This window comes from Argentina silus (assembly GCF_951799395.1).
Source record: "Argentina silus genome assembly, chromosome: 5".
Classification (NCBI taxonomy): domain Eukaryota; kingdom Metazoa; phylum Chordata; class Actinopteri; order Argentiniformes; family Argentinidae; genus Argentina; species Argentina silus.
The window spans coordinates 19,538,204-19,553,307 of NC_139659.1; the positions used below are offsets into that span (position 1 = coordinate 19,538,204).

The 15,104-nt window shown below is 42.1% G+C and overlaps 1 protein-coding gene across 1 annotated transcript; it reads left to right on the forward strand.

Moving 5' to 3' along the window:
• The first annotated feature begins 1,318 nt into the window (after window positions 1–1,318).
• On the forward strand, window positions 1,319–13,497 carry lhx6a (LIM homeobox 6a). The gene is made up of 8 exons (XM_083669805.1): window positions 1,319–1,419; window positions 2,491–2,673; window positions 4,039–4,160; window positions 11,780–12,000; window positions 12,335–12,435; window positions 12,768–12,863; window positions 12,953–13,127; window positions 13,401–13,497. The coding sequence occupies exons 1-8, from the start codon at window positions 1,342–1,344 to the stop codon at window positions 13,478–13,480; spliced, it is 1,056 nt and encodes a 351-aa protein (XP_083525931.1). The 5' UTR covers window positions 1,319–1,341; the 3' UTR covers window positions 13,481–13,497.
• The last annotated feature ends 1,607 nt before the right edge of the window (window positions 13,498–15,104 follow it).

Sequence of the window (15,104 nt, forward strand, 5' to 3'; positions counted from 1 at the left end):
ATCAGCAACTATATAGGCTATTATTTCATGAGAAGGGGGAAGATTTGGGTCAGAGAATATGAGGACCAAATTACATGAATAACAGAAAGCTTGAAGAAAGCAGCATTTAGATTGATGACAATGGGGTGCATGAGCACCATCGATTTCGTTGGGTCGCTCTCAGAATAAAGCCATAATGATCAAAGGCCTGCACAACTACGACAATGTTAATGATAATAATAGGCATAATAATCATAATTACATTATTATTCATATTGATATGATTATCATTGTCCTTATGATGATGATGATTATTATAGAGCTAGTAAATTAGAAAGACACAGGTATCTGCTATAAACCACCGTTTTATTCAATTATTGTATTCTTTGTTTAATATTCTAAAGTTTTTCAGAGGCTATGTTGACGCGGAATCATCGCAGTTTAGCTAATTAAAGAACAAATTAATTTAGATTAATATGAAATTGTTTGTTTGTCAATGTCTTGGTTAATTGTGGAAATAGAAAAACAAATCTGAGACTACAATTAGAACAGCTCGACAATTATTTTTTTCCTGATTTTTTTGAATGATGGTTTATTGTAGGCTACTCTACTAATGAAACATATTTTTATTTTTTGTGCACAATGGACGTCATGAACAGGATAATAAAATCTCACAAAAGTTTTTTTAAACTAATTCCATAAACAAAGAATAAACATCAAAAAGGGCAAATAACCACCTTAGGCCTGTAAACCCTAATAATTATTTATTTTTCTTTCTTAATAATACATTTCAATTTGAGAAAGGGAGCTCATCCTAAATTGCTCTCTCAGAAAGTTATGTCAGTTAACCGTGGGCTATACCCTTCGCACCCATGAAATTCTACCCTACCCTTTACAAACCGGGGAACACAACTAAACTTTCACTTCAGGCGAGAGGAGAGACGGTACCCTGCCCTGACTGTCTCGCGTTCTTGCAGATTTGGAGCAAACCTGCCAACCCCTCAATTTCATCTACTTCCTGTAGTCAGCGTATCCATCCCAACAGGAGAAAAAAGTGGAAGGAAGAATTTTACTAACTGTTCTAAATAAGGCGTTCTAGGGAACAACCTCCACTTGGCCGACTGCAACACACGAACCTCGCCATTGCCGAACTTATTGTTGAATATCGCATGTGAGAGGCCGTTCGGTCGTGCAGAGGGAAAACAAGCTGCAGGTTCGAAACAAGGCGTGCATTAAACAGAAGATCCATGGCACGGAGGATACTATTGACGCTCATCTTTTTTTGCATGAAAGTTATCGCATAATTCAAGCGCCAAGCTTGGGAACTCAACCTTCGTTTTATCAAAATACTCCAGTGGTTTCATGTATTGGAAAAATGAGGTTTTGGCCCCTCTACCAGAGGGAAATCCGTTTTTATCCGAAGGAATTCCCGCGAAACAGGTACTAATGTTGTGAAAACCGTTGTATGGAAGATAATTGTGTGCAATCATTGTTTTGGGGAGAATTACATACATGTAATGTGTATTGTACAGTGTAGCATTGACGTGGTATTGTCCACGTTGATAAACGTACAATAGTATACTACCCTACTGCTAATCCCCTTTCTGCTGTCATCATGTTACTTTATTAACTGGAACAGTTTTTTTTTGTCTTAAAGTGATGTCATAAGAATCACTGGTTGTGTACAAAGATCAGCTGCGCGCCGTGAAGAGGCGCGTCTATTATGAATAGTGTGATTTGCAGTCCACCCTCTTCACATGCCAATTCGGCTGAGAAGAATTAGATTTTAATTACTGCCATTAAAAATCAAATTTGCAATTCTTTGGGTGGCCCGTTGCCTTTTCTGATTGACAGTTGAAATTGACACTCCGGGTCCCTCTTATCGTGAGCATTTCAAGCTATTTGTAATTGCAGGTAGTTTTTTTTCGGTTCCCTGGATTGCGAGGAAAATACGATTACTTTAAGAGGCATGGGTTAAGTGCAGAGAAAAATCAATCCAAATTGAAATAGCTTCATTAAAACGGGGGCTTTTGTTGCACGGCCCTAAATACACCGTTAAATCGGGATTTATTGTTTGGGCGCTTTATATAGCCTAGCACACGCTGCAATGTCTCTGAGGGATTTCATAACTGGAGATGGAACGCCGAGAGTTGATGTCGACTTGCCGTTGAATCTTGTCCTGTAGGTGATTTCTCCAGAATCGCAAAGAACACCGGGTGCCTCGCGCTGTGTGGAAACCAAACACTCACTCGTTATGGTGAGACGTTATGATAAGATTATAATGCAATAGGAGTACCGTTTTTGAGGCATCTGACCACAAAGTGTTTTCTTGCCATTGTACATACTACGTAGCCTGTTGGTGTCCATTATCATCTAAGACTATGCTATGCCATACCAGGCCTATTGTACATTTTGGTGACCTTGTTTTTGAGTCTCCTGACGAGGAACATCACGCCAATATTCTTGGGTTATGAAGTAAAATATTTTATTCTTGTGGTCTTTCTAATGCAGTCTCACTCGGACGGAGAGTCCCAAAGATCGAACATGGAGAGGGAGGACACGCGCTCCTCCCCGAGTCCCCCATCAACTCCATCTATCTGTTCCCCTGAATCCACCGTCTCCTCCGTGCTATCTACGGGGAAGAACGTGTGCGCGAGCTGCGGTTTGGAGATCCTGGACAGATACCTTCTCAAGGTGGGAGTGCGCGAGTCCACGTTTGGTACTGAAAGAACGAACAGCACCCGCATTCTGACATTTTGCAGAGCATAACCTACATCAACTTGAACATAAATTGGACTATTTTAAACATCCTCCATGTCTGACTAACTTTAGGCCTAATGAGAGACTAATGTCCTTCATATTGTTAACGTCTGAAAACTTATCATCACAACCTTCAAAATATTCCACTAAATTCACAAGAGCCTGAGTCTCAAATAAGTAATCGAATAAGGCGGACACCAGACACATATAAAAAGATATAGATTAATCGGCCGGGTCATGGTATGGTTTTTCTGTCTTTCACTTTCAAGACAATAACAACGCCCAGACTCGTGTCGCGTGCACTCGTGTGCTCCCAAGCAAAACAAAACTGGGTGTGTTTTGTAGGAAGTGTGTGTTACTTAACTGCGAGAATAATAGTTCGCCATCTGCCTTATTTTATTTTAAAGTCTATATGGAAAAGAACGGCCTGGAGACATGTGGTACACCGTATCAGGAGACGGGTACATTGGCCGTATTTATCGTGGAATTTATTATTTTGTAGACCTATGACCTATTAATCCTTGAATTAGTGCATGCTTCTATAAAACATTTAGTACACAATTCATATTTGTATCAGGCTTCCAAGCACTTGTGATTTTTGTTTGGCCTAATATATATACCAAATACTATAATACTGTTTGGATGACAGTGAAATATATCTGGGTAAACAAATAAACTCAAAGTTGTATGTGCCTAGTTTGATTTACGTTTTCAGTCTCAAATATATATTTCATACTGCAATGACATGGCTACTTTATTTTGTCATTTCTCGTTTTTTGCCAAACTAATCTCGAAATAATAATAATATTATCGCATTAAGCCTATCTGAGAGGGAGGAAATAGCCTATACCATCGAAACGAAAATGTAGATTAAATGTAGCACATTATTCATTTAATTAATTTAGACTGATCTTTCAACCGAATTTAAAGCAATATCATTTAGCCTACATTTAAAGTCGATAAGAGTTTTAAAACGTTTGAATGGCTAAATAGTATAGGCTTATGGCTACCATGTGAAGTTCGACACGACTCAATTATTAGACATTTTTGTAATGCTTACTAAAAAGAGAGTGCATTCGTTTTTATAATGGACATTATGTTATTGTAAATAGTTTTTTTCTAATTTTAGCCTTGCAACAATTAGACCTTAAAATTAATTATTAGACCTTGTTTTTTGATTGTATTATTAATATATGTATTATCTGTATTATTTTTATTGTCTTTATTATCTTTATTGTCTTTATCATTATTATGTATACATTTATTATATATTAATTTGACAGCAATCGTGTTTTTCAGGTGAATAATTTGATTTGGCACGTGAGGTGTCTGGAGTGCTCCGTTTGCAGGACATCTTTGCGCCAACACAGCAGCTGTTACATCAAAAACAAGGAGATCTTCTGTAAAATGGATTATTTCAGGTAGGGTAAGTTTTTGACTTTGTTTTCAAAATATTATTCAGGGTTGCTGCCAAACGAAAACCTGCTTCTCGTTTTCATTAGTGTGCACTCACGTGAGATGCGGGTTGTCTCCGGGATGGCTTTGATCGAGGTTCTCAAAAGCTGTATCAAAATAGAGATTGTAGTTCACTGTAGCCAAGTTTGAAAACCCCCTTCGTTGAGACTGTATGTTGCTACATTCAATTCGGTTCGTGAGCCTCAATTCAGGGCACATAGCGAGCCCCATGATGCACACAGGCCTATCATAACCTCACGAAAATAGGCCTGTTAAATTAGGTCATTTATTTTATAGATTTTTATTACAACAAAATGATAGCAATAGCCTACATACAGGAGATGAAAGTGTATATAAAACACCACACTAATCATGGTAGTGCTACGAAATAGATTAGTTTATTATGAAGTTAGTGTGATTCCTAATGAACCTTTCAGTCAATTTATTTCAGACCAGGCTAATGAATTTCACCGAAGATATTTAGCTCAATAATGTCTTGTTTATTCTTGATTAAACATTATTGCATGTTGATGACAACAATCTGATTTTATAAATCTACAAAGAAGGAGGACATTATATTGTGAGAAAAATGTGTGTCTTCAAAATATAGGCCAGTATGATGACCAAATGATGACCCAATTCCAATCAGGAATGAGTTTACATTACATGACACCATGCACAAGACAATGTTTGCACTGGTGATAATCAGCCTACAACAAACCACTTATATTTTGACCACTACCTGGTCAGGTACTTTATAAGATAAACATTCATCCACTCCCTGTCAATGGTCTTTCAACACAAAAACATCAACCCTCAATCTTTTCTTTGCTGTGTGTTATTACATATTTTAGCATATCATTTACTGTGTCAATTACTACTTACAGACACTTGTAATTATCTATCCTTTACCTTTCCATACAACTCTCCCCAGATTATACATACAGGCAGTGCATAGTGGCAATAACATGAGGAGGGCAAAACTGTGGAGTCTCATACATACAGCATGTGGGGTTTCAGTATTCCATGATTGCAGAGCACTCAACACAGCCCCTGAATGGAAGCTCTCAATTGGCCAGGCCTCCGTGTTCATTCCCAGTCAATGTGAAGTGACTGGCCCTTTAAAGTCGATACTGTGTTTTAGGAGAGCTGCCTCAGAAGGTTTATTTTCTGTGTTAGTCTAATAATCTGAAGTGATGCTTCACAAGATGTTTCATCAAAGCCGAGCCCTTCACAGACCCATAGTGCAAGTATTGAGATGGAAACATCAACACTTGTGCCATGGCATGCAGGCGATGCAGTTATCAGCTCCAGATCAAGGCTGAGACAGAAACTAACAGAAGTCAATGTCAACCAGGAATGTGTTACTGGTCCTTAGCATAGGATTAACAACATCATAAGGGACGCTGTCCATGTTGGGGAGAGTACCTTTCTCATCATTCTAATCTTTTCAATATTAGAGATTATAATCTTTAAATATTTTAATGTATATGTTGAATATGCCCAAAAGAGCAGAACAATATATCTTGTGATTTAGGGTGCAGCATGGCTTCCAAGTTAATAGAACAAATCTTCAGTCATAGAAGGTTGTGTCTTAAGTCTACATACATGCATCTTAAGAGCTGTGTATTACAACAGTGTGATATTCATAGTCAATCATCATTGTACCGTATTATAGACTTGTATGAATCAAGAATAGATTTACAGTTCATTGTGTCAAACTGAAAATATTAAATATATTCTTACGAAAATACTGTACGTTAATCACAAGTGACCTATATTGATACATTTACATATTCACATATAGACACTAGTGGTTCATATTCATGTGGTTTTATGGAAAGGACCGGAGATTCTTATAATTTTGATGATATACGGCAAGGAAGTAAATACGAATTAAAGATTCCAGCCTTAACTATGCAGGCTACTGTAACTAATTACATATGCTGTGTATGGTCCCTGACAAATGAAGAAATAATTAAAATAGATAAATACAACATAGTATTGTAAGAATTGCAAAACAATTAAGCCAACAGCTATATCTCTATTGGAAAGTGGAGTCCAACACTGAAGCATACACACAGAACTTGCAGTTCTCAATTCATTACTCATTCCCTAGATACCGTATATATATATATATACTATGTATTCATTTTTCTCTTTTTTTCTCACTCTTCATGGAGAGGGATGGCGACAGACTATGGTGGCATCTTGGGAACGTAACTAGAGAAATGTGATTGACTGTCTAATTTATTATAGAGGACAAGGTGAAACGTCTTTAATGGTTTCAAGCTTGAGAGGGAGCCTGGTACTTTATATGTTCCAGCCTGGGAACAGCTGAGTCAGACTGTGGTGGGCAGTGACACTGCGGCACTGGGAGCCTCCATGCTCTCCAGTTCCTCAATGGAGGGCAAAGGGCTCACGACGCCCAGAACTGGCCTGCAGAGGTGTGTTGTTGTGTGTGTGTGTGTGTGTGTGTGTGTGTGTGTGTGTGTGTGTGTGTGTGTGTGCCTGTGCGAGAATTGGTGTGTGTGTGTCAGGGGAAGGTGAAAGGAATGGGCCTTGGGTGTATGTGTGTATGTGTGTGTGTGTGTGTGTGTGTGTGTGTGTTTGTGTTTGTATGTGTGTGTGGCCTTGGAGGTGTGTGTGTGTGTGTGTGCGTGTGCATTTCTGTTTGTGTGTGTTCCGAAGGGAATGGGCCTTGGAGGTGTGTGTGTGCCTGTGTATGGGGTGAGGTGGGGTTCATACTGGCACTGTTGCTGTGAGGGGTTCAGCACAGCTTGGAGCTGTGAGCTGGGCTTGGTGTTTTGCTGATGGTAACCTGATACAGAGCCACTGGTCTGAGGTTTATAATCACCAGCAATTAGAGCCCCCAGCCCAGAGCCCAGCGCCGGGTCAGCATGTTTCTGAACGTGATTCCTGTCACACTCCACACACACAGACACACACTGGGATCCTATGTGTCTTTGACCCTCCTGTTTCAACAGGCGTTGGAGAAAAATGTCTGTGGTTCCAATCTCTCTGCCCACAGCGGGTGCCATGGGAACCTGCTCATGTAAAAGGGGCTGAGCCGCTGTGCTTCCACACAAAGGCCTTTGTGTTTATTTACTCTTGTCCAACTGTCAATCATTAAGTAGATTTTTTTTACAAGTTGGAAATTCTGTGTGTATTCTGCTACACAATAATAATATTATACGTGACCCATATCGGCATATGACTACCTTCCCCATTTACCCCTAAAACCCCAAATACTTCTATTCCCACCAGTGGCAAGAATAATTAGAGGTCTTTTGTATTGTGGAATTGACATGATTCTAAGCAATATGATGCAGGGTATTAATGCGGTACCAGTATACTATAGTTGTAGTTCTTACCAGAAGCACCCCTAAATGTGGTGCTGCTTTTTCTATGTGTCACTGATTGGTCAGGTAGATCCACAGGGGTCTGATCAATCCTCTTGCCCACACTGGAATAGACTGGGACAGACTGGGTTAGACTGGGGTCGACTGGGTTAGGCTGGGTTTCACTGGGATAGATCGGGTTGACTGGGGTCGACTGGGTTAGACTGGGTTTGACTGGTGTAGATCGGGTTTGACTGGAGTAGACTAGGTTAGACTGGGTTAAACTGAGACAGACTGGGGTAGACTGGGTTAGAATGGGTTAGACGGAGACAGACTGAGTTAGACTGGGACAGTTGGGCTGGGTTTGACAGGGGCTGATCGGGTTAGACTGGGTTAGACCTGAGGTCCGGACTGGGCCTCATTCTGGCTCTGGCATAAACAAGGAGATATTTCTCATTTGTGTCAGTCTCTCATCTCGTTTCAGACTGACAGCTGCTCTAATGGGGCGTAATAGCAGGAAATCAGAGTGGGTTTACTCTGCATGAGGGGGGGGCTGCGGGGTACGGGACAGAGCAGGGCTGTACCTAAACTCTGTCAGGCCCCCAGAAACAGCCCTGCCAGCCGTGAGCCGCAGGCCACACAGGAAGTTGCAAAGCACCGCTAATCAGGGGCACCCTGGGATGCTGACACGGTAACCTGAGTGGCCGTCCACGGTGTTGGGGCGGGCAGCGGCGGTGGAAGGGGGCAGGCAGGAGAGCTGCCGTATCTTCCAGCCCTCCTCATCAGCCCCCACTGCCCGCCAGGCACTGATGAGGTCATGGCAACTAAGACGAGCAGGCCATAAATGAAACCAGAACTTTAGAAAAAATAGACTGGAGATGTCAGATTGTCAGACAGGAGAGAGGGCTTCAGAGAGGTAAACAAATACAAGGCTTAGGTTATCTCTGTCTTGAGGATGAAATTTTGTGTTTTTCTTTATTTAATTGAAGGATAACTTAAAGGCAGCTGCTAAAGGCAAATGTACCTTTAGCTTACATCAAATCACTCTGTGATTTACGTCAGTGAGAGAGTACCTCATCTTTCGAAATGACTATCATCATTCACTTCGACTATCATTGAAGCAAAGAAAGTATTTTAAGATTTAAATTAAAGAATTTAATTCTGCTGATTAAATTCAACATTTAAAACGCCTTTATTCAATCATGTGTTTTAAGTGAAATAGTCTTGGAGATGTACTGCCTGCCCTTGTTCAACAGTGTAGATATGCTGAGTACCTCCTTCATGACAACCACAATCAAACAGGACTCTCTCAGGACAGATCTACCTAAGATTACAGAATTCCCAGAGCATATCAAAATTAATCCGCAAAACTTATACCTCTTCAAGTCTTTTCAACTCGAGGTACATTACCGTGGAGCTGAGACGGAGGGCTGGGGAAAAGCTTTGTGGATAGGATTTTTCTCCGGCTAGTAATAGGGGCTGGAGGATTGACATAAATCCAGAATAAACACCAGCTTTTTGATACAAAGGCATAATTACATACAAAGCTAGCAGAAAAAAAAGATATTGTGTGCTTCTGTGTTTTGTACGAGGCAGACAAGCTGTCGTGCTTTACGGCTCGGATCTACAACATCTCCTAGAATCATTACTCAAATACTGTATTCCCGCTAAAGAGAGACACATACGCAGTGTAAAATACACAGTAAACACTAAGAATGGATTTGTTGATGAGTGAACTTTATTTGCGTATAATGGTACATGTACTGTATCTGTTGTGGAAAATGTGTCTGTGTGTCTACCCATCGTTATTAAGAAACTATATTCTGAAAAGATCCATGGAGGTACAAAGAATGGAGCATTTAGTGTGTGTGTGTGTGTGTGTGTGTGTGTGTGTGTGTGTGTGTGTGTGTGTGTGTGTGTGTGCGTGTGTGTGTGTGTGTGTGCGTGTGTATGTCTGCGTGTCTGTGTATGCATGCCTGTGTGTACTAGTTTGAGGGTTTATTTAAAGAGAGCCCGTCAGAGCTGAACACCATCCTTTCGGAGCTGAGACAGCCAGCCAGGCAGGAGCTCTGAGCTCTCAGGCCCTGCAGTTGCCATGTCGTTTCCACAGTGGACGTAGCCCAGAGTGCTTCTCTGCACCGGAGCGTGGAATCCAAGCACATGACAACTCAGCCCCATGTCGTCATGCTGGAACTGGGATAGAGAGGGGGAGATGCTGCCAAAATCAGTCTGCCTGCTATGATTGGTCCCCACCCCTCCCCCTCAGCCATGTCGCCCTCACCCCACATCTCCTGCCGTTGGGGTGGTGTTTATGACACGGTGTTTATACCAGAGTTCTCTGAGCCTCTAAGACGAGGGTTGTTTCCTCTGAGCAGACTGGACTCTCCTCCTCCTCACACCAAGCCAGCGGCCATCTGTAGACCATTACGACTACAGCCCTCCCCGCCAATCCGTCCACATTGGCCCCGGCCTCGCCCCTGCAACCCTGGCTGGGTCACCCCTGGTGTCTGGGTTAGAACAGGCAGACTAGTCCAGTTCAGAACACCTGATGCCACAATGCCCTTGTTTATCGTCTGTGGTGTAGATGTGATTCATCTAAGCCAGGATGTCATAAAGTATGAATTCTTTTTGCTTTATTGATTCTACTGAAGTTTGTCATATATGCCTCTTTTTGCATAAACGTAAGTGCTAAATGGCTGCAATATTGGTGTAAAATAAAAAAAAGTATTCGTCATAACAAATCATGTCGGTTGGAACATTTACTTTGGCAAAATGGAGTCTGGATCCCAATGCCAAGAAATTCAGTGAACCTATTACAGTTTGAAATTAAATAATTCTCCACTTCCATTCAACCTGGAAAACGACTAAAATAAATTCTAATTCAATACAAAGGGTGCTACAGTATCTGAGGGGACAAAACTAGTGGAACTGCACGATACCTCTCTCTCTCTCTCTCTTTCTGTCTGTCTCTCTCTCTCTCTCTTTCCTTCTCTCTCTCTCTCTGCAACCACGTTGTAAATCAGACCAGAACATAAAATCAGGTGGTTTGGGTTTGTACTGTTTGACCTCACCACTGCTATCAGTTGCAGTCGGGCGATAGAGTGATGTCTGCTGTACGCCTGTCTCTGTTTTTTTTCTTGCTTGTAAAACTGCCTCCCTGCCACCGGAGAGTCAGTGTCAGGCCTTCACGCATCACTGAGGAAATTGCAGGTGTTGGTTTGTTTGCGTTTGGTGCTCGGCTTGCAGCCACAGACATTCTGAGGCTATCTTCTTCCAGGGGTTGCTCAGCCCCACAGTGCCCTCAGGAGAGCTCCTCTGTCCTGTGTGAAACAAGCATGACAAATCCAAACGCTTCAAGGATCAGTCATTCAGTATCAGTCATTCAGAGAGACGGAGGACTCATAATGAGAGATGAATTCGTAGTTTTTCTGTTGGCAAATCATTGTGTGAGAGTTGGTACAGTAAGCTGGTTGTCCACCTGGTTGTCTCCATTGAACATAATGTACTGCAAGTCTTCAATTGTAGTTTAATGTCACTACTATAATACGCCTTAAGGCTTATAGTATGAGGCAACGTGATCATACAAACATACAGAACTATAGGCTGCTTTTGACAATATGAAGCCATCTGAGTCACCTGGAGACCGAGCACTTATCAGATACGGTGGTCCCACGTGTCTCCTCTGAGGTCCCACGTGTCTCCTCTGAGCTGAGTAGAACTTCCTTTAGTCATTGTGCTCCTCAGGTGAGGAATGACCTGCAGGATCCTCTAAAACTTGCTGCTTTAGTATCACTGGGCCATTTTATCAACCTGGTTAAGGATTTCTCAAGTGCTGTTGTTATAATTGATTGTTGTTTGTAAAAAGAAAATTGTATGCGTGTGTAAATTCTGTCCTTTAAAATATTCATGTAAATAACAGTGATATATTTTGTAATCAGGGCACCCTTGAAAAAGAGACCTCAATGATACTTGCCTGAATAAAAAAGGATAAATAAATACAAAACAAAATCTAGATGCATGGGTTTGACAATTCAGCTGTAATTTCGGCATAATGATACTTTGTACAATAAATTGTCAAAGTCATACTAACGAACATCTGTTTCTGTCAGCACCACAGAGATTACAATAAAATTCGGTTTTCTTATAATTCTGTGGTCTGCATTGGTTTTGATTTGTTGTTAATGTTGGATATTGTAGTCCTCTACAGCAGAGCATTGATGCCCCAGCCCTTCCCTCTCTCACAGTAGGTTCGGCACCAAGTGTGCCCGCTGCGGACGGCAGATCTACGCCAGCGACTGGGTGAGACGCGCCAAGGGCAATGCCTACCACCTGGCCTGCTTCGCCTGCTTCTCCTGCAAGCGGCAGCTGTCCACGGGCGAGGAGTTTGGCCTGGTGGAGGAGAAGGTGCTCTGCAGGATCCACTACGACACCATGGTGGAGAACCTCAAACGGGCTGCAGAGAGCGGTGAGTACTACTACTAATCAGTGATTTATAAATAATCTGCTATGTAATATAAATATACTATGCTGTCTGTAATGGTGCTCAAACTATTACTTGCTCTCTGGAACCAGTGGAGGTCCTGCTAAAGCTATATGGTTGCATATACATGTAGCTAGCTACTGTGTATAACTATGTATAACACTATTATAACACTGTAGTAACACTGTAGTTACACTGGTCAGCGAGAACACTGTTTAAATAAGGCCCTTATCTCATGGCCCTTTCCGTCTCTTTGTATTTTCTTCTGTCACATTCTCCCCTCTCTCTCTTTCTCGCTCTCCCTCCTCTGATCTCTCAGGGAGTGGGATGACACTGGAAGGGGCCGTGCCATCGGAGCAGGACAGTCAGCCTAAGCCTGCCAAGAGAGCACGCACCTCCTTCACCGCCGAGCAGCTACAGGTCAGCCACAGCGAGGGGGGAGGAGAGGGGGGAGGAGAGGGGGGGAGGACGGCGGAGCCATCAGTCAGTTTGTGTGAACAAATGGCCAAACTGTTAAGAATTGATTTGATTCCATTGGCAACTTCCTGAAGATCTGACATGGTCATCTGTGAATTCGAATTCCATTCATTTGAGCTCAATATGACGAATGATGAATATGATCAGTTGTATGAAAAGGCAACGTTTTAGGGGTCTTTTATTAGATCATTTGGCCTATGAAATGAAAATAACCTTGACAGTGAGGTCATATTTATTTCAGCTATGTAATAACAACACCCATGGTTAATCTCCAGGTGATGCAAGCTCAGTTTGCACAGGACAACAACCCTGACGCACAGACCTTGCAGAAGCTGGCGGACATGACAGGCCTTAGCAGGCGGGTCATACAGGTTAGTGTCTGTCAATACTGTCTCAATGCTGATGCTAATGGTGCTAATGAGGAAACTACATGACGGCTGGTAACATTGCATTTTCATAGGTTTGGTTTCAAAACTGCAGAGCAAGACACAAAAAGCATACCCCCCAGCACAGCGGACCCCCGCAAGGCCACCTCCAGTCCCGGATGCCCCCCTCGCTGCCAGACGACCTGCATTACTCCCCGTTTGGCAGTCCTGAACGGGCGCGCATGGTTGCCCTACACGGATACATCGAGAGTGAGTGTTATCTATCGTCTCTGTAAGCCCCACAAAGCCCCCTGCTCCGCCCCCTCTTTTTAGTCCTTTCACCGGTCCAACTCTTTCAAAAGCCTTGTTCTCGGGAGTAGACAGAGAAAACTACTGAATAAGATGGAGAGAGACACAGAGAGAGAGAGACAGAGACAGAGAGAGAGAGACATAGAGCCATAGAGGAGTGACTTGCTCTTAGCGACCTTGTTCCCTGTCTTAATCTGTGATTAAACATGTTCCTCCGTTGTTGTGCTCCCCCAGGTCACCCGTTCTCCATGCTGACCTCACAGGGTCTCCCCCATCAAGCCATGTCGTTGCCCCAGCTACCGCTCAGCCGCTAATGCCGCCGCTACCGCTATCATCACCCCCATGACTTCCCATCACCAACGGTGACTCGACCCCCGTGGTCAAGTATGACTTAACACGGAGAGGAGGACACACTCCCCACTCCTGACCCCCTGACCACTCGGGAGAGAGACCGACTCCTCATCCTTTTTCTATACGGACAGGATTAGGACACCTTCAATTGTCGTCATGGATGGGATTGTCCTTGCTTTGGCAACTGGGACTAACAGTATTGATTGCCCTGCACGCATTCAACTAGACTATGAACACTCTGTGCAGGACTCCTCTATTCATCCTCGGTCTATCTTTACATGATGGGGGGATGAGACCAGGGTAACAGGAATATAGCCTCATGTACGCTGTCAGATTTCTGAAGATAAAAAAGAAAGAAAACAATTCTGCAAGGGCTTGTGGGCTGGGCGAACAGTGGGAACACTGAGGTAAGAATCCTCCCTCCTTTCTCTCTATGGATCCATGAAGGAATGTCAGTCTGACTGTAAGTAGTTCTTCTAACTACAACAGTATAACTATGAAGAGCTACTACAGTAATAGTAATACATACCAACAGTAAATAAAAACCCAGCTAGTGGTATTGACTGACATTGTGAGATTATGAGCTCAAAAACAGTAGCCTCCTCCTGCTTATGATGATAATAGATTGTGTGCCTTATCTATTTAAATGTGGTCAGCAAACTAAACTTGCTTAAAATGATTTCCAGGCAGCTGAGGTAAAACTGTAGAATTCATGAACCGAATAAAATAAAATTTTATCAGGCCGGTTTTTTAAAGTGGTAATCTGTAAATGTCATTCTTGTACACATTGGATTTTTGTGTGATTTCTGCATAAAATATATTGCCATTTTCCAATGTATTGCATACGTTTGCTCGTTCACAACTTATGATGCCTACCGGAATATTGTAATAATGGTGACATTTCATTCAACCATTCATGAATCTCCATAGCACATTTTGTAAACTGTAAAGATAGCTTCTGTAGTCTAAAAATAATTACTAACATTACAGTCAGCAAGCGAGAGACGCTTTTGACTCCATATTGACAAACTGGAGGGAGAAAGAGAGGGAGGTCTGAGATGTGTGAACTCAACTTGTTATCTTCCTCCACACATTGTAAAGGCAGACAGAAAGACTGTTACATGTCAAATGTAATACATTTTTTTAAAAACAGGTGTATTGTTACTAATTTATGATTTATGTCTGCGCAGGATCCATGTCAGTGTTCTTGTTTTTGTCCTCTACAATTGTCCAGCCTGTGTGCTTCACTGCTAAGGGGAAATAGAGTCGTGGTACAATGACAGCAGACTGGGAATGTATATAGATGTCTGTGGCAGCCTGACTGGTAGGGGAGAGACTGTGTGAAACTGTAACTTTGTGTCTTGGCTGTCGAGTGAGGAATCCGATCCTGTGTTTACGAGGGGGAGACAAGACCTCAATGTTCTTGTATTTATTGAGACAATAGCCTGTAAGCACTTTTTCTCTGAAATTGTCTGTTTTATATTAAAAAAAAAATTGAAAACAAAAGTTTATTTGATTGACTGTGCATCATAAATGTTTTGTGTAATAAATGCAATAAAATAGACTTTAAAACGTGAAATTTGTATC

What these genes read in the sequence shown, in the direction of transcription:
- lhx6a (XM_083669805.1), top strand. Translation starts at nt 1,342, where the DNA reads ATGTATTGGAAAAATGAGGTTTTGGCCCCTCTACCAGAGGGAAATCCG. An exon ending in AAGGAATTCCCGCGAAACAG is followed by an intron (nt 1,420 to 2,490) that starts GTACTAATGTTG and finishes TTTCTAATGCAG; the next exon opens with TCTCACTCGGACGGAGAGTC. An exon ending in CCTACACGGATACATCGAGA is followed by an intron (nt 13,128 to 13,400) that starts GTGAGTGTTATC and finishes GTGCTCCCCCAG; the next exon opens with GTCACCCGTTCTCCATGCTG.